The following is a 22,267-nucleotide window of genomic DNA, read 5'->3' on the forward strand; positions in this document are numbered from 1 at the left end:
ATAGGGGCAAAGGACCCGCAACTGGCAATCAGACATATTTCTTCTTGGAATGATTTTTTTCGTCATTATCATTAGCCTACTATCATAAATGGGATGTGAAAAGAAAAGAAAATATACTTTCGACTACTATTAAAAGTGTTTTTATGACGTACTCGTGCAAATGCCAGGTGTCAACAGGCGATTTGTATGCCATTTAAGTAATTTCACGTAGGCTTTAAATACCTGTAATTGTGGGCCCCCTATTCATTTGCAATAGGCTAGATTACGCTCTGTCACGAATAGACTAGTAATAGGCCAATATCCATTTAATTCTGAATCTAATTAATTTTACCGTAGGAATAAAAGCACCTCCATATAATGATTCCATAAAAATTTGTTTTTCATATGATTAGATAAAAAACATAATCCTGTTTGACGAGACACCAAGAACATCTGTTTTTCTGTAAGGTCGAAAATTTTACAACAAAAAGGGAGAAAGCCTCCTCCCCTCTTTGGATTAAACTATATCAAGTCGTTGATCTTGTGCGAACACTGTTTGTTAGTTCTTCAGTTGTCCTGTGGTATGTACTCTTGGTTGCACCATCTGTAAATAATTTGTTTATAGTTGCGAAAAAAAAAGGCTTGTCTTGGTACAAGGAAACTGGTTATGTGTTATCGACAGCATGTTATCACACACACTGGCTCTGACAGCACGTGTTTTGACAAAAACGACTTTACAAGGTAGATTTGGCATTAGTAGCAATTTAAGAATGGTTTTTCATAATTATATAGAATATTTGTATATAATCGAAGGTGATGAAAGGCTGTACTTTGTCTGCCAATTATCATTGTAAAACTGTATTGAGAAATGATGCTTCTTTGGCGCGTTTAATCGCGGAAGTACATGTCATGTACTAGTATATCATACAATGTACATGTACATAATAAGTAACATGTACTTGTACGCGTAACGTTGAGTTATTTTTTCTACAACTGGGACTTGCAATGTGTCACAGGAAACAGGTGGGATGACGAAAGAGTTTTAGCATGACTTTTTCTCACAAGTGCTAGAGACTTGAAGTTTAGTACACAGGTAGCCACATACTACAGTATATCATATCTGAGTATGAATTAAACCATCTGTTCCAGATTAAATGTTTTATCAATCCCCAGTGCAATTCCATGTGCTGCTTGCCCTGAGCAACAGAAGTATACTCATGTATTTCTCTTGGTTTTGAGGTCATTGTTCTGGTGGCAATCTCTTCAAATACTGAAGGGTTCATTTTTACAGAATGTTGGGCATTTGTATGACTAGAATTGCTGAGTGGTGCCAGTCCTGGAAAATGTCCAATATATTCTACAAGTAACCAATATGCTTTCTCTGAGTTACACTTTCTCTCCTCTTGCACTTATTGTCCATTTTGAGGGTTTTTTAATTTCGTTGTTAATTTGGTTGGGGCCGTAGCAATAGTCCGAAGGTTCAATAGTCCGAAGGTTCATTGGTCCGAATGTTCGCTATATACCCTTGATTAAAAAATCGATGAAAATGTTTCCTTTTTTCGGACCAATGAACCTTCGGACTATCGAGACGCCCCCGTTAGGTTATGACCTGATCTGATTGTGGTTGCCAAACTACCAAGTTCTCTCATATTTCACTTGTTTTTCTATGTAGTAACTGGTCATTCTTGAATATATGTCACTTGACTCCACTTCCCACTTCTATATGCCATATTTGTTGATGGGAAGGGACTTGAAATTGTAGTTTATAGGACCCCTTTAAAATCTAGCTAGAACTTTATTTCATCCTTTTACTTCTAAGTCTCTTTTACATATTAATTGCATTTATTCCAACTGTCCTATTTTTATTACAGTACAATGGATGCCTTGTGTAACTGGCTGAGGTCTAAGGACCCTCTCTTCAAAGTTGCAGATCAACTGCTGGGTCTGGCCAACTTTCCAATAACTGGTAGAGGCATCATAGCCAAGGCACACATCCCAAAGGGATCACTTCTTCTGCAAATACCAAGAGAATTGTGCCTGAGCCAGGAGACAGCTAGGATGTATCCTCCCTTGAAAGACATTTTTGCTGCTGTACCAGAGCTTAGTTCAGATGATGTGATTGCCCTGTGTTTGATGCACCAGAGACTGCAAGGTGAAGAGGCACCTAACTATGAGCACATCCGCCTCTTACCTGGGATAGACCAAGGGGCAGAACCCTATCAGCAGACAATATTCTGGACAGATGAAGAGCTGGATGAACTGAAAGGGTCAAAGATCTACACCATTACCAAACAACTTCATTCTCAGCTGAGATCAGACTATAATAACATTGTTGTCCGTGTGTTCATGAGATTCCCAAAGGTTTTACCTCTGAAGTCATATTCCTACGATATCTACTTGTGGGCACTGGCAACTATCTGGTCTCGTGCTATGGACTTTCAAGTGAATGATGAGACGGTGGGGCGTTACATAGTTCCAGTGGCAGATATGTTTAACACTGATCCACACTCTGAGGTCTGTCACTTCTACAATGTTGCCAATAACACCATTGGTATCATGGCTAACAAAGACTACCAGGCCGGTGAGCAGGTGTTCATTAACTATGGGGAAGTCCCTAATGCTCGTCTGCTTCAGCTGCATGGGTTTACCATTGAGAATAACCCTGGTGAGGTGGTAGAATTGTACGCACCCTTAAGTCCTCAAGTTGAATGTTTTAGTAACAAACTTAGTCTACTGGGAAAAATGGGAGTAAATCCTAACCAGCCTCATTTACTTTCTGCATCCACACCACTTCCCCCCAAATTGCTTCCATCATTAAGGGTTCAGTTTGGGACAGAAGACATCCTAAAGAAAGTTGAAAGCGAGGCACTGTCATTTGACAGCAGTGTAGACCCAAAATATGAGGGTGAAATTCTGAAGTTCCTGGAGTCTGGGATACAGGGGATGCTGGCACAGTATCCCAAGGACTCTGACACAGATAGCGAAGAAATGGGAGATGGTAGTCAACCTCAGTCTAGAAAGAAAATGGCTGTTATTTTGAGGCATGGTGAAAAAGCCATTTTAGAGAAATCGTTAATAACTGTGCAGGAATTGCTTGAAAGTCTGTGATGTTGGAAGTCCACGAAGACTGACTGGTTATGTCCAGCTTTGAAGTCAGACATTTTGAAAAGAATAGTTACATTTTATCTTATAAATGATATTTTGGGCATTTACTGCCAAATCACATTGCCAAAACAGTTTTCTTTGGAGCATTATGTAATTTACAAATCCTTAGATTAACTGAAAAGCCTTATTTAAAAAAATCTTTAATGTGTAGCTATTATTTGTTGCTGGTAGTTTGCAAAGAGGTTATGGAGGGGTAAACAGCAAACATCATTTTCAAGTGACAATAATCACTGGCATGGCAGTCATGACAACACAATAAATAATCTTTAATAATAATGTTTATTAATATTGTAGAAAATGTTTATTTAATGGTTTATAGATTGGATGTGTAAACAAATTTCTGCAAGAATAGGTTTATCTCAATTTTCAATAAGTGGAATTCGTCTGTACTGTGAATAGGTGCTTGACATAAACAAAATGTTCACAGAATTAAAAAATACCTAAAACATGTATCTTATGCGTTGTGTTTTTTAGTAAGATTGTGCCTTTTCACGGCATAATTATATATGAAAAACCTACAAAAATACTTACTACATAAAAAATACCAAGTAATTAATATTCACATACAGTAAAATGGCATTAAGAGCAGGACTACTAAATCCAGCTACTGAGAGAATTTCAAGAAGTCAAAATTATCTATTTCACAGAACTGATAATTTACCTAGAGAACCTTATTTTGAGGTAAATACAAAATATAAGAAATGTTTTAAATTTGGAATAACCCAGTTAATCAGATGATTTTTATAATCATATTAAAATATCCAAATTCTAATAATTTTGTTTAATTGTATTTTTGCATTAACTCGTCTCATTTAAAACAATATAAAGAAGTTGAAACTACTTTCTGTTCTGTCATAAATCAAATCTTAAGCAAGCATGTAATATGGTTTGTAATAATATTTTAATTAAGACATGAGAAGCATGATGGAAAAGCTGAAAATATCAAATTGATTTGTGGATTCTTCCAATATAAATGTTTTTGTTACCTGAAAACGTTCATTCCTTGTAGAGCACTGTAATTTGGGAAAATCTTCAGGCCTACAGAGTACTATAGAAAGTAGTCATTCTATGGAAGATATACAGGTTAATACATGACGGGGGCAGGATCCTTCTTTACAATAAACTACAATTTCAAACAAAATGAAATGGCACTGAACACAAAATGACTGATAAAAGTCCAATGACTAAAAGCAGTTTTCCTCACAAATGACTAGTGGAAATCAGCACCTCTAAATAAAACTGATGAAATAATAAGGAAAAAATCTCAAATCAAACCACAGTATTTCATAATTATGACTAGCCACTATAGGTAAACCAATAAAAATATTTTGCTCAGTGCAGTAATAAGCTCTGTGTTTGCTGATTCAGAGAAAAAAAGGTGTTCATCCCTCAATGGACCCTCTTTTCCCATTAAAAGTAAAAAATTGTGTCAAAAAACATATATTGAGTGTACTGATTTGAATAATGCTACAGCCTTGTACTACTTTTAAAAATGGACACAATATACATCTTGAAATATAAGAAGCAAACTCACCTCTTCATATTTTGAAATAAAATTAATTTCAGTGTAGAATAACTGTTAAACATGATATTTGCAGCAGTAGTGTAGATTTGTTTCACATCTTAATCGCAGAACACATAAGTGGCCTTAAACGGCCAATTACTCACGAGATAAAAATTTCACAGCTGGCATTCTTTTTCTTGTTGCTATTTAGCAAAGCAATGATACAGCTTTAAACAACACGAGCTGGCAGCTTTAGGTTACCTACAAGCATGATATATGATGCAAGTTGAAAAACCTGCACATTATGAGGGTGTACCAATATATTAACTTTGTGCTTCGATGTAGTAATTCCTGAAATCACACAAAGATACTGCAGCATCCCCATTTAATAGTACTTGAGCCATTTCACATCAAGTGACATGCTTAACTAATCCAGTTAACTTTCTCAGGTCTTCACATGCAATAATGCTACTGGGGGTTTACTGCCTTTCATAAATCCTCCACAAGCTTTCTGTGTAGTTAACTAGTTGACTGTGTCCAGTGCAGAGGCTCTGTTCAGGAAACTCCCTTACAAGACTGTGAGCACATTCAGAGCAGCAGACTAACAGATCTGTATAACAAATATAGCGACCCACTAAAAGCTTGCTGCTTAATTCCCAATTAGACACTGAATAGATTCCCCAATTATGCAGAAAGCATTCAAGTGGGTCAGCCATATTTGATCTGCAGATCTGTTAGTCTGCTGTCCTAGAGGCACTGTATGAAGTTGTCTATCTCTCAAATTGGACCAGTCCAGTTCAGTATAACCCTTGACATGAAAAAGCCCTTTTCTAAAGTTAACAAATCTTTATAAATTCTACAGACTAGCCTAAAAATACTGCATCACATTTTTCTTTCTTAAAAGAAAAAAATACTTAGCACCATATATTCAATCTTTAAAAAGTTGGTCTACAAATTGAAAACTCAAAACTTCGAAATAGCACAACAGTGCTATCAAGTTCTCAGTCCAATTATCCAGTATCTTCATAAAAATCTGAAACAAAAGCAAACCAGTGTTGATACACAATATATTGTAACATTTCATTCATTCATTTGAATACATATCAAAATTTCCATAACAGGAATCAGTTATGTAAATATTGTTCTTGTTTATAATAAACAAGTTAACATCCATGTTTTTATTTTATATTACATGCAATTTTACAGATGTTTTTAGATTTGTTCATAGCTACAAAATTTACATGAAGTTACGAAACATAAAACCTTCAATACTTTTCTTGTTCGTATTTCTTTCTTTACCTTCTTGTTCCAGTTCCGCTGTTTCCACATTCTGGTATTCCTCACCAGCAGATCCACTGAAAATATACATTTAACCAGGTCTAATACTCAAGCAGTGTTTGGTTAGGAAAAAATAAAGCACACTGAAATAACAGGAAAATAGTTTGTTGGGTTCATTTTGTAGATTCACATGGTCTTTATGGGTGCCTTCACAAAGAAAATGTTGCACTAGGTAATTCAAATTACTCTACGGGGACTCTCACTGAATGCAGTCAGAGAAACAGATTAACAAACCTCCTCCTGGCATTGAGTAGAATACTGAAAATCTGGTGATTAAAGGAGTACATTGGAAACAAGAAAAGGTATGTTAATCTGTTTATCTGTTAGTGTTAACTACTTACTAGTACAATGATAGTTCCATTTTAAACACACCCTACGTTAAAATGAAAGGCTTATAAAATTAAAAAAAAAAAAACATGAATATATGTACTTGCACACATTCATGCACAAATACACACAGCCACTCGTGGGTGTGTGTGTAGATTAAGATTCTGAAGAAAAATTGAAGTTACCCTGAACTTTCTGTGGCACTGGTAGTACTGCTGGCAATACTCAGATTGTAAGCACAATCCACATTCATCTGCATGGTCTTTTCATATATATGAAAAATAAATTAAAATCAAGTTTTGGTTAACTTATTCTATTGTCAATTACAGAAAGCTAACTGCTAAAAAACAGAACCAGACATTGTCACTATGGGGTAGCTTTTGTTAATCTTTTGTTTTTCACCAAATCATTTTTAACAACTTTCCTTCAAATATTTATAAAAACAATCCAAATTTACCATTTTTCCTGATCCGAAACAATGCTTTTTAGTTATAACAAATTTCTTAAGAATCAATAAGTGAAAGTTCTACACTAGTATAAACCCAGCCGCTAATAATGAGATATGTTCAAGTTTTTAAACCTTTCAAAAGTACAAGTTTAACATGATTAACTGAGCCTTTGAGTTAAAAATACCTGGAATAAATATTTTATTTACCCATCATAAAGGAGACATTTTTATCACTCAATATGGAATGTTAGAATAAGACATTCAAAAGATCTTGTGTTAAACAATTTAATCCATTTTTAAGACAAACATTCAACAACAAGAACATTTCATCATGCATTACAATATGAAGAAAACTAAATGACAATTTATGAAATAAAAATTGTGCAATCATACAGGAGGATGAAAAAATTTCATGATAATAATAAAATATTTCTTACATTTCTGATAGACTCCGTATCTATGTCAATACTGCCAGAATCCACATATCCCACTGGAATAAAGCAAAAATGAGGTATTAATGTAAATCATAAAATGTGTTGAAAGTCAATGTGCCTCAAGCACTCAAACTTTTGACTTCAAGGTTAAGATTTATATCCTTTTTTAAGTTTTAACTTAAAAGAAACAAGCTTAACAAAAATGATAAACTAGCCAATAACAGGGAAAAAACAGGCCGTGATTATTACATTACTTTTCCCTCAATATCATACACAAAAAGTATCACTTCATTATTCTTTGCAGTCTGCAATTTTGTATAATAAAATGTAAAAAACAATTTCTTCCAATAAAATAAAATTACACCATAAATGAAGAGACCTTCTCAAGCAGACATAATACAGATCAAGTGCCTCATCATGCTAGAAAATTGTAATACTTCACTCTGTACAACCTACAATAACTCTTTTGAAAACTGAGTGAAGTTTTCTGCTTTATCTTCAATCAAAGCAGGGAATGGTAGGTTTTGACTACCATTCTATTAAGTGTGATCAATTCTCATTATCTCTGGACCGAGTTTCACAGAATATGACTGATGTTGAAAATCAGTCTTAGCAAAGATCTCACCTAACCAAGCTGCATCTCCCATAAATGTTTTATCATTATTCATTATTATTATTATTATTTCATTAATTTATTAATCAAAAAAATTTTTTGAGGTCTTTACATTACAAAGACATGTTAAGGTGAGTCAGCTACATCCAATGTGGACATCAGTCATTCAGAAACTGTTCTCAAATTATTATCAGTATTGGCTTATATTACCAGCTATCCACTTAGTAAAACCGGCCTAAGTGTTACACTGACCAAGCACAGTGAATAACGGTCACATTCTTCCATGGCTACTGTATAAGAAATATGATTTAACTGACTGTTATCATTACAGTTCTCATGATAATGAACGCAGGCCAAGAGGTTGGGAGATCAGGAACTACAAAAGAAATACTCTATTGGTTGGAAAAAGCAAATTCGGGATCAAAATTTGATTTATATTCTATAGCAGGTTGAGTCAACAAAGGAGGGTAGAAAGGTCCTCATTTACAGAAAAAGACTTTAGAAATGTTGGCTACAAGCCTGTGATCATACATTAGTACCTTTTCCGTGAATATCCTTTGCCAGCCACTTTCCTGCAGGGTTGTTTTCCATGCGAATAATAAACACCTTATCATTTTCAGCAAGAGCCAGATTCTTTTTGTCTCCCTTTTGTGCAGCCATAATAGTACCAGAGTTAATGACAGTTTCTGTGCCAGTGAGCTAAATACATTGAAAGTGGGGGAAAATAAGGTACACAAAACTATAATTAATTACAATGAAAATACAACAAGATGCTGCGAGGTGAAAAAATACTCATTTTTATGCACAAGTACTGTATACAAGTTTTAATAAGTAAACAATTTTGCTCGGAAGCAACGTACATGTAAATGCTTCATTCTGAAGATAGTCACAGTGTAGTAAATAATTTGATGTCTATAATCATATTTCTCAAAAAGTATTGCTGGACAATTGAAATTTTACCATTTCTTTGTCAAAATTGCATACAGTACCTGGTAAAAAATAAGAAAAGACAAAGCAATTACTGCTTAAAGTAGCACTGTCAACACAACTGATACATGGGGTCATCATTAAGGTCACACAATACAAGTACAACAAACTTTTGTGGCATGCTGTTTTAGCCAATAGTCATGCTGGTGAATATCAAATTAATTGACACAAAAAAAACAACCTTAAACAAAGCCTGAACAAATTCTGAAAAATATTTGGATAAAACATCAAAGACAACAAAATGCATATCATCAAGTGACAACAGTGCTGTTATTTAAATATCTATGCAACACTTACATTAAACCTAGCATGGAGTTCCTTCAGTATCTTATGTTGCCTTTTCTGCTCTTTCTCCTCTTCTTTGTATTTCTTGATTCTATTCTATAATAACAGAAAATTGCTTTGGGTGACCATTAACTCTGATTACCAAAAACATGAATGAAGTTTTGGAAAGGATCTTAGCTACTTGAAAAGATAACAATTTTTATGATACTGAATTCTTATTGTTTACTTTGTTTATTCTAATAGTTCACATGGAATATTTTGAGATAATTCATTTAACTTTCCTAACTTAAATGGCTGTGTGTCTGGAAGTAGATTGTTTACTTTTATTTCTTTGATACCACCTTCTGAAAAACAATACATTTCTATTTTCTGTGCATTTATATTATCAAAGCTGTGAAAAGTGAGGAGTATTTTGAGAATCTGTGACATGTATAGTACACTATTAGCTACTCATGCTCATGTATCATAGAATGGTCCATTAAAGTGGATAATCCATAATAACATTGTATGACTCTTACCAAGAAATTGCTTTTTTTTTTAATTTTTGGTTCATTTTCACAAATTCAAATGAATAATTTTAAAGTGGTGTGGAGCAAAAAGCAGGACTTATCAAGGAAAAGAGAAGCCAAGTTTGTGCAAAGCTTAAGAGTATATCTTGACATATCATGTTCATTGTGCATAAGAAATTGCCACACAGGAAACGTGTTTAAAGGCCAACCAATCAAAATGAGTCACAGTTATATAAAAACAGATGCTTCAAATTTTAGGCAAAATAAACATAAAGGGACATCATGTACATCTCACAGGAAAGTGTAAAATACCCTTTATCTGCAAATTAGATCCTTGAGTAAGAAAAGGTGAAAAAGCTTTTTATATTGTTTTCTTCTCTTGTTTAAACAAATATTTGCCTACCTTCATCAAACCTAGTCTGGACATATAAGTCTAACCGGGTTAGAAAAAAATGAATAACAATATTATTTTACACAACAAAAAAGCAGTTTCTAAATATGATTTTTTAAAGACCATGCTGTCCGTTTTGTTTAAAGTTGTGAATCTAAATAACTAAGGCACATACAACAAAAATAAATTTCAGTTAATAGATACTTACCTTTTCTTTCTTTTTGTTTTCTTTGTCTTGTTTTTCTTTGCCCTTCTTTTCTTTTTCTTCCTTCTGTTTTTTCTGTTCCTTTTCTTCCTTTGGCTTCGTCTGTTCTTCCTCCTGTTGTTTTTCTGCTTCTGTGGTTCTAGAAAAATTATCACCAAAGTCAAATACTGTGTAAGTTAAAAAACATTTAATCTAGAAAACTTGGTGCAAAATTCAATTATGTTATCCAATAATTGTAAAAACAATTTTCAGTTGCAAACTTATGAAAATTTTACTTGGAATAATACTGTGGTTGTTTTCTTTGAAATCCAGCTAACATTTTCTTATCACTGAGTTTAAATTTTAATGTTTACATCTTTAAATAGTAATGGGGGTATGCGCCTTAGGGCATTTTCATACATAAATGACATCACAAACCTCTCCATGCCATCAAGCTCTTCATAAATTTCATCCATCTCTCCTTCAATAACAGGTGCTTCAGTTTGCTTAATTACGAAATAAAAAATTTAAACAACGCATCTTTCTCGTATTTACAATCCTATTTTCACATTCAACTGCTCCTTTTAAATATGCAGTCTCAATATATGAAGGCTTGTAAATGCTTTAAGATCACTTAATTACAATATCAATTTTATTAATTACTTATGTTATGAAAGATTACATGCTATACTTCGAGCATGTATTTGAAAAATTTTTTTAAATGTATATAATACATATATGATTCAATTTCATCCATAAATAAATATAATAGTCACAACAACAACAACAACACACTTACATTATCATCATATGGTTCAAATTCTTCTTCTGATTCATCTAAAAGGAATTCACACTTACATTTATTACACAAAATATGGACAACAAAATATATTTCATTCTTTTATACAAAAAGGTCATTTTATTTTTCTTGCCTTGCCAGATTTATAACATCATTTTTGACAGGCTCACGTAATCTCACATTGTGAATTCATAACAATCCTACGTATCTTGTACACTGAGCATTAGTATACAAATATAAATCCACTATATACCTTCTTCTAAGATTGTGTCTCCTCTCCCACTGTGGAAACTTATAGGTCCAGCACTGCCCCCATTGTCTTCACTGCCGTCTACATCCTGGTAGATCTCATCAGGACCCAAACTGTCTCCTAGCTCCTCCTCTTCCTCCAAGGTTGGGCTGAAAATTGAAAAGGAAAATAATTAAATAATTGATTAATATATTGGATTTGACAAAATACTACTCTACTAAAAGTGGTCTATCAATTACAATCTATACTCTATACTCTAAACTCCCCCTTTCAGCTCTAATTTCCCTTTTTTAAACTCAAAAGTTACCGTAAATAAAATACATTTTTCTGGGTATGAGATAGGTAAAACAGGATGTTCCTTACTACCCCTGACTGTCCAATAAGGCAACTCATACTAAATTTTAAACTACCATTGAGAAAATTCTACCTTTTCTTTTTGTCAATTCAAATTTGGTCACCACCAAAATATAACTTTTATGCCAAACAATTACAACTATGGTTCTACAACAAACATGTAATTTTCTTACATTAATGACACTGGTCTGAAGGAATCTGCCTCTCCTACATCATCATAGACTTCATCTGGGCCCAGTTCTTCTTCTATTTCTGAAATGCAGACAAAACAGATACAGAGGTACATACTTTTAAACAGGAATCAATATATCTTATTACTGTTTTAGAACCTTATGAAATTTCGACATTCAAATTTTACATTCTAACAAATTTATAAAACCTATCTATTCTACAGATTTATGAACCCATACTATGCTATGCACTGTGCCTGTGCATGTTTCACACTACGTCTTCAGCTGTAAAATGAAAACAACTGACAACAAACAACACAATTTGCATTTTCTTTTTTTAAGCAAAACAAAGCAAAACTGAAAAATCCACATATTACAAAAATTCATTTTCCCTTGCAGATCAAAAGTCCTTTTGTTACAAACTTTTAAAAATCTTTTCACTCACAAAAGACATTTCAATGTGCCAACTGTCATCTTCATCGGTCTCCATGCAATATACAGGTGGCGTGGTGTCACTGCTCAAGAAAACTCAGAGCTGTTTCCTCCCCTAGTGCTGACTTAATGACACTATCCCACCTCCGTCACATTCATACTGATGCAGATGGCAAATTTCACATTAAAATATCTCTCATAAGTAAAAAGATTTTTGGTAAGTATGTGATAAAAGAGCTTTTAATCTTTATCATTCACAAAATTAATGGAAATTTTCAACATCGCTGTTTTTCTTTTTTCTTTCTATTTATTTATTTATTTATTTATTTATTTATAATTTTTTTTTGGAGGGGGGAGGGATGTCCCAAGCATAGCATACATAAATATCAATATTTTCATTGATAAATGTACTAGTAAGTACATTCAATTAATACAGAGCACGCCACCTGTATATTGCATCGAGACCGATGAAGATGACAGATGGCACGTGGATTTTTCAGTTTTGTTTTGTTTTGCTTAAAAAAAGAAAATGCAAATCATGTTGTTTGTTGTAAGTTGTTTTCATTTTACAGCTGAAGATGAAGTGTGAAACATGCACAGGCCCAGTGCATAGTATAGCATGGGTTCATAAATCTGTGTAACAGTTAGGTTAGATTTGTTAGATTGCATAATTTGAATGTCGAAATTTCATAAGGTTCTAAAACAGAGATACATCATTCGACTACCAGCTGAGAGGCATGCAAAAACGGCTATGACTTGGGTACCCCCGGGAGGCAAGCGCAAACAAAGTAGACTGAGGATAACCTCGAGGAGAACCTTCCAGAATGACCTGCAAAGAGGCATCATCAGGTGGGAGGAGATAGCGAGGGCCGCTGCCGACCGGACAAGTTTGAAAAAGTTTGCCGCCCAATGTCCTACATTGGACAAGAGGACCTAAGTACTAAGTAAGTACCTTTAGAAGACCAAACTATTTTCTTTCCCTTCTAGAACAATCACATGATGAAATAACCCACATCACGGTCATGTTTTTATCTCTGCAGCTTAGACTGGGTTCCCATAAACCCATCATGCTAGCTGGATCGATCTAACTCTGAAGGGATTTTCGCTAAATTGCATTCAGTTTCAGCAGCTTAATGTCTGTCACACCCACTGAAGCTGCTAGGGGGTAATTAACTATCATCCACACTTAAAATAAATACAATTTGGTGAGAGTCCCCTCAGAGATAGATCGTTCCTGCTAGTACAACAGGGTTATGGGAATGGTCCTTTAGACAGATAAGCATTTACAATGCTTCACATTGTTCTGCAGATAAGCAATTGGCTAGAACATTCAAGTCCAAAGTCTAAGATCTATGTGACTTATATTATTCAAAACAATCAGGCACTATTCAGTTTAAACTTCCCATAGCTCTTTTTGTCTAATTTAGATCATTAGATATTATCTAAAAAACACAAAAATAACAAAACACATTAATATTGAGTCTTTCCTGCCGGTCTCCACACCCTGAAATTAGTCATATTCCATGGAGAGGTACTCATGTTGACAACTGCATTGTTTATTCATTACAATCCTATATTAAGGAATGAGGAAGTAGAACATGGTTCATTACTTGACAAACAGTACTCAACAGGATGCTGCTTGTATTTTTTCAACAGTTAAAAGAAACTTCCTACTCATTTTCAGACCTTCCCTTTTAATTTAAATTTCTATGTTGCATTCCCAATTCTTTCTGTTAAAAAAAAAAAAACATAGGTACATGCATTCTTATTTAAAAGGATCCAGTTGAAATATTATTTATATAGATCTAGATCATATCACTTAAGCTGATCATGAATATTTCAATATGTTAGGTTCACCCAGGCAGGGAAGCATGAAGTGAGAGATCAGTGTCAAGCATGCCACCGTAACAATCACACAGCTAATCAACAATTCAACACTCCATGCACAAGGCTTGGGCAAAATATAATTATCTTAACATTGCTATCAGCTTGCAGCCAAATATCAGTTGTGCCAATAGACAATTACTGTACGTCTAAAAATTTTGAACAATGTGCATGACTGCAATTTTTGCAATGACAACATCATGTTTATAAATATGCTTATATAAATATCAATTAAATGTAACACCAACAAACCTTTTGGCAGACTCGGAAGGCGTCGTTTGTTAATTTCTTCTCTTTCCCTCCTTGTAACTTCATCCTCAAACTCCCTGTGCTTGCTATGGAGCTGAACATGGTCTAATCTTGGTGGCTTGGCTGGGGGCTTCACACCAATTGATGCAAAGGAAGGAAGAGCAATAGACTCATAGCCGTCTCCCTCTGAACCATCAGAAATGTTATTTGAGCTTTGCTTCTCATCAGTTTTTGTTTCTGATGCAGTCTCACATTCTTTTGGCTTTTTGTAAGATCTTGTAACTTTCGGTGGGAATTCTGAACTAGATTCCTTGTGGTTTATATCAGTTTGATCCTCCAATTTGGATTTTGGACTTTCAGGTTTATCTGAGTCTCTATCATTTTGTTTATTATCTACATCTTTTTTTGTTTCGATGTCACTTTTTTCTGGTTCATTTTTAATATCTTTTAAAATAGCCTTCCCCTTAGGAGCAACTGCTGGCTTAGCTGGGAGTAAGGGTTTACCATCATTTTTTAAAACAACATCATTTTTCTGAAATATATCTGGAATCTTTAACTGGCTATTCCGTTTGTTCTTTGATGTTGAATCCGAGTCCGGAGACACAGCTTGTGATGTTTCAGTTATTTCTGTAGAAGATTCCTGTCTTTTGAAAGAGTCATTTTCATTGACACTATTACCTGTCTTTTTCAAACTTTTAAGCCTTGATGCAAGTTCGTTATTTACTGATAACTCAACTCCATTATTTTTTGTTGAATTTGCAACTGGTTTTGCAGGAAAAGAAGGTTTGACTGCCAAGCTAGGCTTCTGTGCTGTTAATGGCTTAGGCCCAGTTGGTTTAGGTGCTTTCCAAGGTTTTGGTCCAGTTCCTGGTTTTGTTTGACCAATTCCCTGCTGGTCAAACATGGACTTTAATGCACCAATGCCCACTGGCTTTCTAGATTCTACTCCCTAAGATGAATAAATACAAAAAATAAAAGACATGACAAAACAAATCAAGAAGTACTTACATCATAACAATCACTATTATATAATGAATACGCTTCTAGATAACTAAAACGCTTCACAAGTACATATTACAGTACGTAAATGAACTTTAATCACTTCCATACTGGTAAATACACATATACATAAACATAAAATTATTTAGAGGTCTACCATCTCCATGAGCTATAGTTTATTACTTTGTAGGAATGTAATTAGGTCCTCATGTATAAAACATGATGTTAATACACCCCAAAGTGAATAAAATATTTCACTCTCAAAATTTAATGCTTTACTAATAAATAAATAAATAAATAAATAAATAAATAAATAAATAAATAAATAATATAAAACACCTGATACACATCACTAAGGCATCAGAAGATCAAATATGAATAAATAAAAAAACTCATGTACCCAATTTACTTATTAAGTAGAAGTCAGTAGGCCAGCTACAGCTAAGTGAAAGCTCATAACAGTGCTAACTTTTACCTAAATCTTGAATACAAAAACAGTTCCCATGTACACATACCGGAACAGACACATAATCTCGCCTGTGCCAAGTGATTAAAAAACGTCACAAGTCAAGAGTTTCCTGAGCAACATTATCTGATAAGATTACCAGCTTATCCCCAGTATTTACAGTTTCTTTACTTAAGGTCACTATGGGTCTAGAATGCCAAAGTTATTGACTCTGATATGCATGAGGCTATGTTAACATTTATTGCAATCTCTCTTCTTGTTAAGAAAACATTTTATGAACAATTCCCATATTCGGATCGATCTATCTCCCTGGGGAGTCTCACTAAATTGCGTTCAACATAACTGGCTTAACTGTCTGTCTCGTCTAGTAAAGCTGTTAGGGGGTAATTATCTTTACCCTAGCTAATTCGGTAGGCGTGACAGACATTTAAGCCTCTTGAGCTGATAGCAATTTAGCATGAACCCCCAGGGAGTTAGGTCAATCCAGATGGATTAACATAAGTATGGGAACCCAGTCTTAGATATTGGAAAACAGTTTATTAAAGTCAGTACTCTTGTAAATCTAATACCACCATGTTAAAATAATATATTGTCACCTTGACAAGAAACAAGCATATGGGATACATGACATTTGACATATACATATATATTGTAAGTGGTTCCTTGTTAAAATTCTTTTAGGGCTTTGCTCATTCCTGCTTCTAATGCTTCAACTGTAAAGAATTTGACATGCTTGTTTTTATGCCTCTTGCTGGCATTAATCCTGCTAAGATCTATATTGTCTTCATTTATGAAATGTTTAAAACACATGTTAAAGCACAGACTTAAATTCATTTGCTTTTTACTTCCCTATTCTGGCCAAACAATTTAGATACTAAGCGCCTTCTTTTGAACTCATTCTAATGGGGGTGTAATGATGTAGGCACAATATATATATATATATATATATATATATATATATATATATATATATACTATCTTAAATTTAAGACTTGGCATACTAATTCTGTACCATACACACAAGTTAACCAACGTCCCTACTATGTGTGTATAGCTACTGGGCCCATATTAAAATATTAAAATATTATTCAAATCAGACTTTGTATTTTTTCTTTCGTAGTCCAGCAGTGAATAAAGTTTTTTTTCATGTTCCCAACTATTCCCCCCTCTCACTTTGATTACAACTGATTATCTGTCTGACCGATGGTGATTGTTTTGCTGTAATCGCAGAATTTACGGTCTACGAGGAAAAAAAAATTCTATCAATTTCCATAATCCCAAGGGCCAATGTCTTTAGAGTCAAAATTTGTATTTCTTACACAGTCCCCATTTAATACCAGTATGCAGGAGACGGGAGGGAGGGCACCAGTAGTAATCGGAGTTGACAGCTACTGAGTCAGTTGCCGAGTGACTCTTCTCTCGTACTGTACATGTAGTATGCTTTGCTAGGTGTATATCCAGTCCAAGAAAAATGGAGAATAAAGGCTGAGATCAGTTCTATAACAAATATTAAATATCTGGGAAATGGAGAAAAATAATCACAACCAAATATTTACATGTAAGTATACTGAGTGTATGGCCCGACTGGCAGTAGCAGTAGTAACAGTGATGAAGTAGAAGAAGTGGTGGAATTACTATATTGCTCCTACTACTAATACATACGGGTTATAAAATAGTAATGTCACTACGAATATATTCACTTGAGACATCACTATTTCACTACTAGTATTAGTAAAACAGGTAGTAATACAAAGTCAAATACAGTAAGCGTTAAAATCTTTTCAAGTTCGATAAACTATACTTACCGACTGGGACATTCTTTCTTCATCAATAAAACACACTCAGTCGATTGTTGTTTTTTAAAAAACGTACATATATAGCGGGCGATGGTCTAAATCTTAACTCCAACAAACTTTCATGTTCACTTCTAAAAGCCGATTGCTTGTTTATCATACTTCCGGGTGCAGAGGACACGGTTGCGCGTAATACTTCTGCGCAAGTGGAGGATTTGTGGCTTGTGACTCGGGCATAGGTCTGCGTAGGTCCGTTATGATCAGTTGCCATTTTACAGCAACAACGTCTGTTATTGTAGAATATCGCGCCTCAACAGACATAATAATGATTATAATAAATTTTAGGTCTTTGGTGCATTCAGCGCGTTTTATCGGTGCAGAATATCCAAAACTATCTGAAAAAAAAACTGGCCACAAAACAAAATTACTCTGGCAATAAAAAGATTAAAAAGAAAAAATAAAAATAAATAAATAAATAAAATCAAAGACAAACATAGTTAAGCAGCACTAATAGGTTTAGAATAATATTTTACAATAGATCTACACTGTAAATCTTTGCAAAAAATTTTCTTGTAAAGTCTTAGAAGAGTCTACCTGTACAAATGTATTTTGCCTGGTCGTTTGTAGGATTTAATACAATTTTTATGGGTTCTGTTTTTTGGTTCACCCTGTAACACAAATAAGAGAATATTTGCAACCCGAAGAACGTCGATGCTAAAAAGTAGCAAATTGAGTATGGTTCCATTGAATCGACCTAATAATAATAATAATAATAATAATAATAATAATAATAATAATAATAATAATAATAGCCTAATCATAATAATAATAATACAGGGGCGGATCCAGGATTTACCTCCCCCCCCCTCTCCCTTGGCGTGAGGTTCGGGGCCTGCTGAAGGGCCCCGAAATTTCTTGGTAATTTAGAGGGCGAACGGTGGCATTTGAACTATGAACTATGATTCAGCCAGTCAAATTTCTAATTGCAAGAGGGGGACCATTGGTGCGATATTTTTCCGGAATTGAAGGGGGGGTCACTGCTGTGGATGGCGTTTGAGGGATTTTCAAGCCCATGGAGTGTACCTTTAAGGTTGAAATTTTTGTAGTTACTTTTAAAGAAATAACTCATCATTTGTTATCGTTAATAAAAATCTATTAAGTGGCATTTGAGTTTATTTAAAAATAAAAAAATCATGTTTGATTTCATAGATATATTATTAGATCTCTTGTTAATAAACGTTTTTAACACATGGAAAATAATGAAGGTAACGAATACCCAGCTTACACAGAACGTTTTGATAACAGGGTTATATATTGGTTAGACCATCAACAAGTGTTAAGAGAACGTTATTCTACACTGCCACTGTCACCGCCATTGATTCGAGAAACGTTGCCAGCAAGTTCTATTAAGGTATATAAATTTTGATGAAATTTACAAATTATACATTTTTGTTAATTTTGGCAAAAATACATGAACAAAGGATTTCATATTTTGCATCACTACAATTTGCACAACTTTAATCATCACATCTAGTATTAAAACGTTCTAACAGTGTTATAAAAATAAAAAAATATATGTGTCGGTTATATTTACCAATATAGCAAGGCAGTAGTTGCGCCATACGCTGTCGGTATAACGTTGGGCAACAAGCCTGCGTCATGCCCTGTCTTAACTACACCTAGTGGCTGATTACAAATTGGGGTTGGGGTTAGTCGGCGACTTGAACGATGAGGATTTAAGAACCCTCGGGCAGTCGGTACCTACCCGAAAGAAAAGGTTTTAAAAAACCTATAAAAATAGACTTCATTTATGTAATAAGATTTATCAAAATTATTAAAAAGGTGTTTTCAAGTAATCCTGATAGTTGATTGGCGTTTGTGATGAATTACTGGATTGTTTTAACTTCATTTCAGAAAATTCATTCTAATAAATTGCGTACAAGGTCAGCCAAAACAGGAGTAGTGAAAAGGTTTAGCAGTGACATGATTTAAGCAAGTATGGTCAAATAGTACGCCACGGTCATCTGATTGACAAGTTGGGGGAATACATTCTACTGGAGGGGTAAAGTGGAAAAAAACCACTCAATCTGAGGGTTGTCAGGTGGGGCGGGTCCATTGCATTTGAGGGGTGACAGGTGGGGCGAGTCCATTGCATTTGAGGGGTGACAGGTGGGGCGATTCCATTGCATAAGAGGGGTGACAGGTGGGGCGATTCCATTGCATAAGAGGGGTGACAGGTGGGGCGATTCCATTGCATAAGAGGGGTGACAGGTGGGGCGAGTCCATTGCATATGAAGGGTGACAGGTGGGGCGATTCCATTGCATTAGAAAGGGGTGACAGGTGGGGCGAGTCCATTGCATTTGAGGGGTGACAGGTGGGGCGATTCCATTGCATAAGAGGGATGACAGGTGGGACGAGTCCATTGCATTAGAAAGGGGTGACAGGTGGGGCGAGTCCATTGCATTAGAAAGGGATGACAGGTGGGGCGAGTCCATTGCATTTGAGGGGTGACAGGTGGGGCGAGTCCATTGCATTTGAGGGGTGACAGGTGGGGCGAGTCCATTGCATTTGAGGGGTGACAGGTGGGGCGAGTCCATTGCATTAGAGGGGTGACAGGTGGTGTGAGTACATTGCATAAGAGGGGGTGGCAGGTAGGGTGAGACTTGTAATTATCCCAATTTGGTTCAGAGAACAGGAACTGAAAAAATTGTTCCGTTTTTCCCTCAGAAATAATTTTTTTTGCCAATTTCAGCCGTATCCATTCAATTGTTGACTTGATTTAAGCTTACATCAGAATCATCCCACATTTTCATTATTACGTTCAAATATCAAATTATTTATACTAAGAATAGGCCGCCAAATTAAAACAATTCACGATAGCAAAATTCAAAACCCGTCAAAAAGGGACCCTCCCTATATAAGAATAGTTCCACATGCTAAAGAACAAAAGTCTCATGTGAATTTTTTTAAATCCAGGATTGCAAATTTACATAAATTTGAACTATAAAATGTAGGTCGTTGGAAACCATTTTAGATATTTTATTTCAGTGCGCTAAAACAGCTTGGAGGGGTTATTTAGAAAATACTGGTCATTTTACAACTATTTAAAATTTAGGTATCACAGAAAACCGTCAAACACAAAAACATCGACATTATTTACAGATCAGATTGAATTTGAAAGTCCTCGAACACTAAAAATAACTCATTTTCCATTATTATTACTACTATCCTTATCATAATAATTTCATAACAAAGTGAAAAATAAAACGCCAAATTACAAAGCTTTTTTATTGAGTTTTCATATAATAGATGTACGAAGGAGCGTGGGTTCCTGTGTATGAAACAAAGGCTAAACTTTATAGCTTGCTTTCAGGCGGATGCTGTGCAGAATCTCGTTGAGCCCCTGAAAAGATAAAATAATGTTCATAACTTTGAACTAAATAGACAGGCTCTCTACATTCTAATATTGCATGTAATATCACAAGGCAGAGGGCACATATAAATGGAATGGCGTGCACGTTTATTTACTAGTCTGATGTTCAGGTTCAGCTAGCGCAAAACCAAAATTATGATGTGGAATTAGTTAATGATATAACTAATTGAGGCCTCTTGTTAAAAAAGTAACATTGATAGCACAACCCGTTTCATTTGCAGAGTGGGTGAGGTTATTGCTGCGACCGTTAATATATTCCTCTTTGTATTAAAAGTTATAACACGTGTTGTAGTACATGTTGGCGCATTTTAGAGAAAGATCATTTACAAATTCTCTCCGAAAATTATAACAAATATAATGCACATACACGACACGGCACAATGGAGACGACAGGCTGTGTGAAATATGTATCTGTCAATCATTGTGCAATGAGCACTCGAAATCCTTGGATCAGAAGCTCAAAACGGTGACAAGCAGCATCCAATTAATTAATTTGGATGGTAATACTTACATTTGAACACACACGACATTTTGAATTAGGTCAAAATATTCAAAATTAATTGTCAAGGCCGGGGCATACAAAATGTTCAAACAGAGGGTTGAAAAGTGCAGAGGATTTCAAGCAACCTTAGGTTATCATCAAAAGGCAGATGAATGCGCCGTTTATCCTGAACATTTGGAGTTCCAATGCACCGTAAGCAATAATTTCTACCATTCTGAGTGACTTACGAGTAACAATGGGAATATAGTAAAAGGATTCATGTCATAAATATTTGTCGTAAATATTTTTTCTCACTCTTCTGCGCATTTAGTATGTAATGGCTGCGGTTGATGAAGAAATAGTGATACTCACAAACATACATTTGCTTCCATGCCTTATAAAAGCTCGACCTTCTATCTGCACCACTGTTGCGTCTACACCCGCCTCTGTCTAACTGCCAAGTGAGCATTCGGGAAGACAGCTCGCACTACGATGAACAACTTGTTGTTATGCAAATAGCATGGTCATGGTGGCCTATGGTATTGACATAAATGACTTAGAGCTAGGATTGCATGCCCTCACCAAATGCTGTTACTTCGTCATTAGTTTATAATGTGGGGATTTTTACCTCCGCCAAGGAGGTTATGTTTTTGGTTCCGTTAGTCTGTCTGTCTGTTAGCAACATTACAAAAAAAGTTACGGACCGATTTTGATTAAATTTTCAAGAACCGTCAGAAGTGGGCCAAGGAACAGATGATTAGTTTTTGGTGGTGATCCGGATCATTAATCAAT

General features: G+C 34.9%; 2 protein-coding genes and 1 long non-coding RNA gene across 6 annotated transcripts; 1 reads left to right on the top strand and 2 right to left on the bottom strand.

Annotated features, from left to right (window-relative positions):
* Positions 1-661: 661 nt before the first annotated feature.
* Positions 662-3,596, top strand: LOC106152306 (actin-histidine N-methyltransferase). The gene is made up of 2 exons (XM_013525829.3): positions 662-720; positions 1,851-3,596. The coding sequence occupies exon 2, from the start codon at positions 1,855-1,857 to the stop codon at positions 3,085-3,087; it is 1,233 nt and encodes a 410-aa protein (XP_013381283.2). The 5' UTR covers positions 662-720; positions 1,851-1,854; the 3' UTR covers positions 3,088-3,596.
* LOC106152303 (uncharacterized) lies at positions 3,405-17,752 on the bottom strand. Of its 2 annotated transcripts, XM_086999884.1 has the most exons (14): positions 17,573-17,752; positions 14,306-15,251; positions 11,741-11,819; positions 11,217-11,362; positions 10,964-11,001; positions 10,603-10,670; positions 10,189-10,324; positions 9,993-10,022; positions 9,093-9,176; positions 8,348-8,507; positions 7,199-7,251; positions 6,499-6,575; positions 5,948-6,003; positions 3,405-5,681 (listed from the first exon to the last, which is right to left on the bottom strand). In XM_086999884.1, the coding sequence occupies exons 1-14, from the start codon at positions 17,582-17,584 to the stop codon at positions 5,659-5,661; spliced, it is 1,908 nt and encodes a 635-aa protein (XP_086856010.1). In that variant the 5' UTR covers positions 17,585-17,752; the 3' UTR covers positions 3,405-5,658. The 2 variants fall into 2 exon arrangements, with proteins under 2 accessions (XP_086856010.1, XP_086856011.1); XM_086999885.1 differs by lacking the exon at positions 9,993-10,022.
* Positions 17,753-18,150: 398 nt separating this feature from the next.
* LOC147764131 (uncharacterized) lies at positions 18,151-22,066 on the bottom strand. 3 transcript variants are annotated; one of them, XR_015332021.1, is made up of 3 exons: positions 21,848-22,060; positions 20,840-20,964; positions 18,151-18,228 (listed from the first exon to the last, which is right to left on the bottom strand). It is a non-coding gene; the product is annotated as an uncharacterized LOC147764131 (long non-coding RNA). The 3 variants fall into 3 exon arrangements; XR_015332020.1 differs by lacking the exon at positions 18,151-18,228 and adding an exon at positions 19,188-19,321; XR_015332019.1 differs by lacking the exon at positions 18,151-18,228 and having other exon boundaries at positions 20,106-20,964; positions 21,848-22,066.
* Positions 22,067-22,267: the final 201 nt, after the last annotated feature.

The sequence above is a fragment of the Lingula anatina genome, chromosome 1 (assembly GCF_051362555.1).
Source record: "Lingula anatina isolate TDL-2025a chromosome 1, LinAna3.0, whole genome shotgun sequence".
Lineage (NCBI taxonomy): Eukaryota > Metazoa > Brachiopoda > Lingulata > Lingulida > Lingulidae > Lingula > Lingula anatina.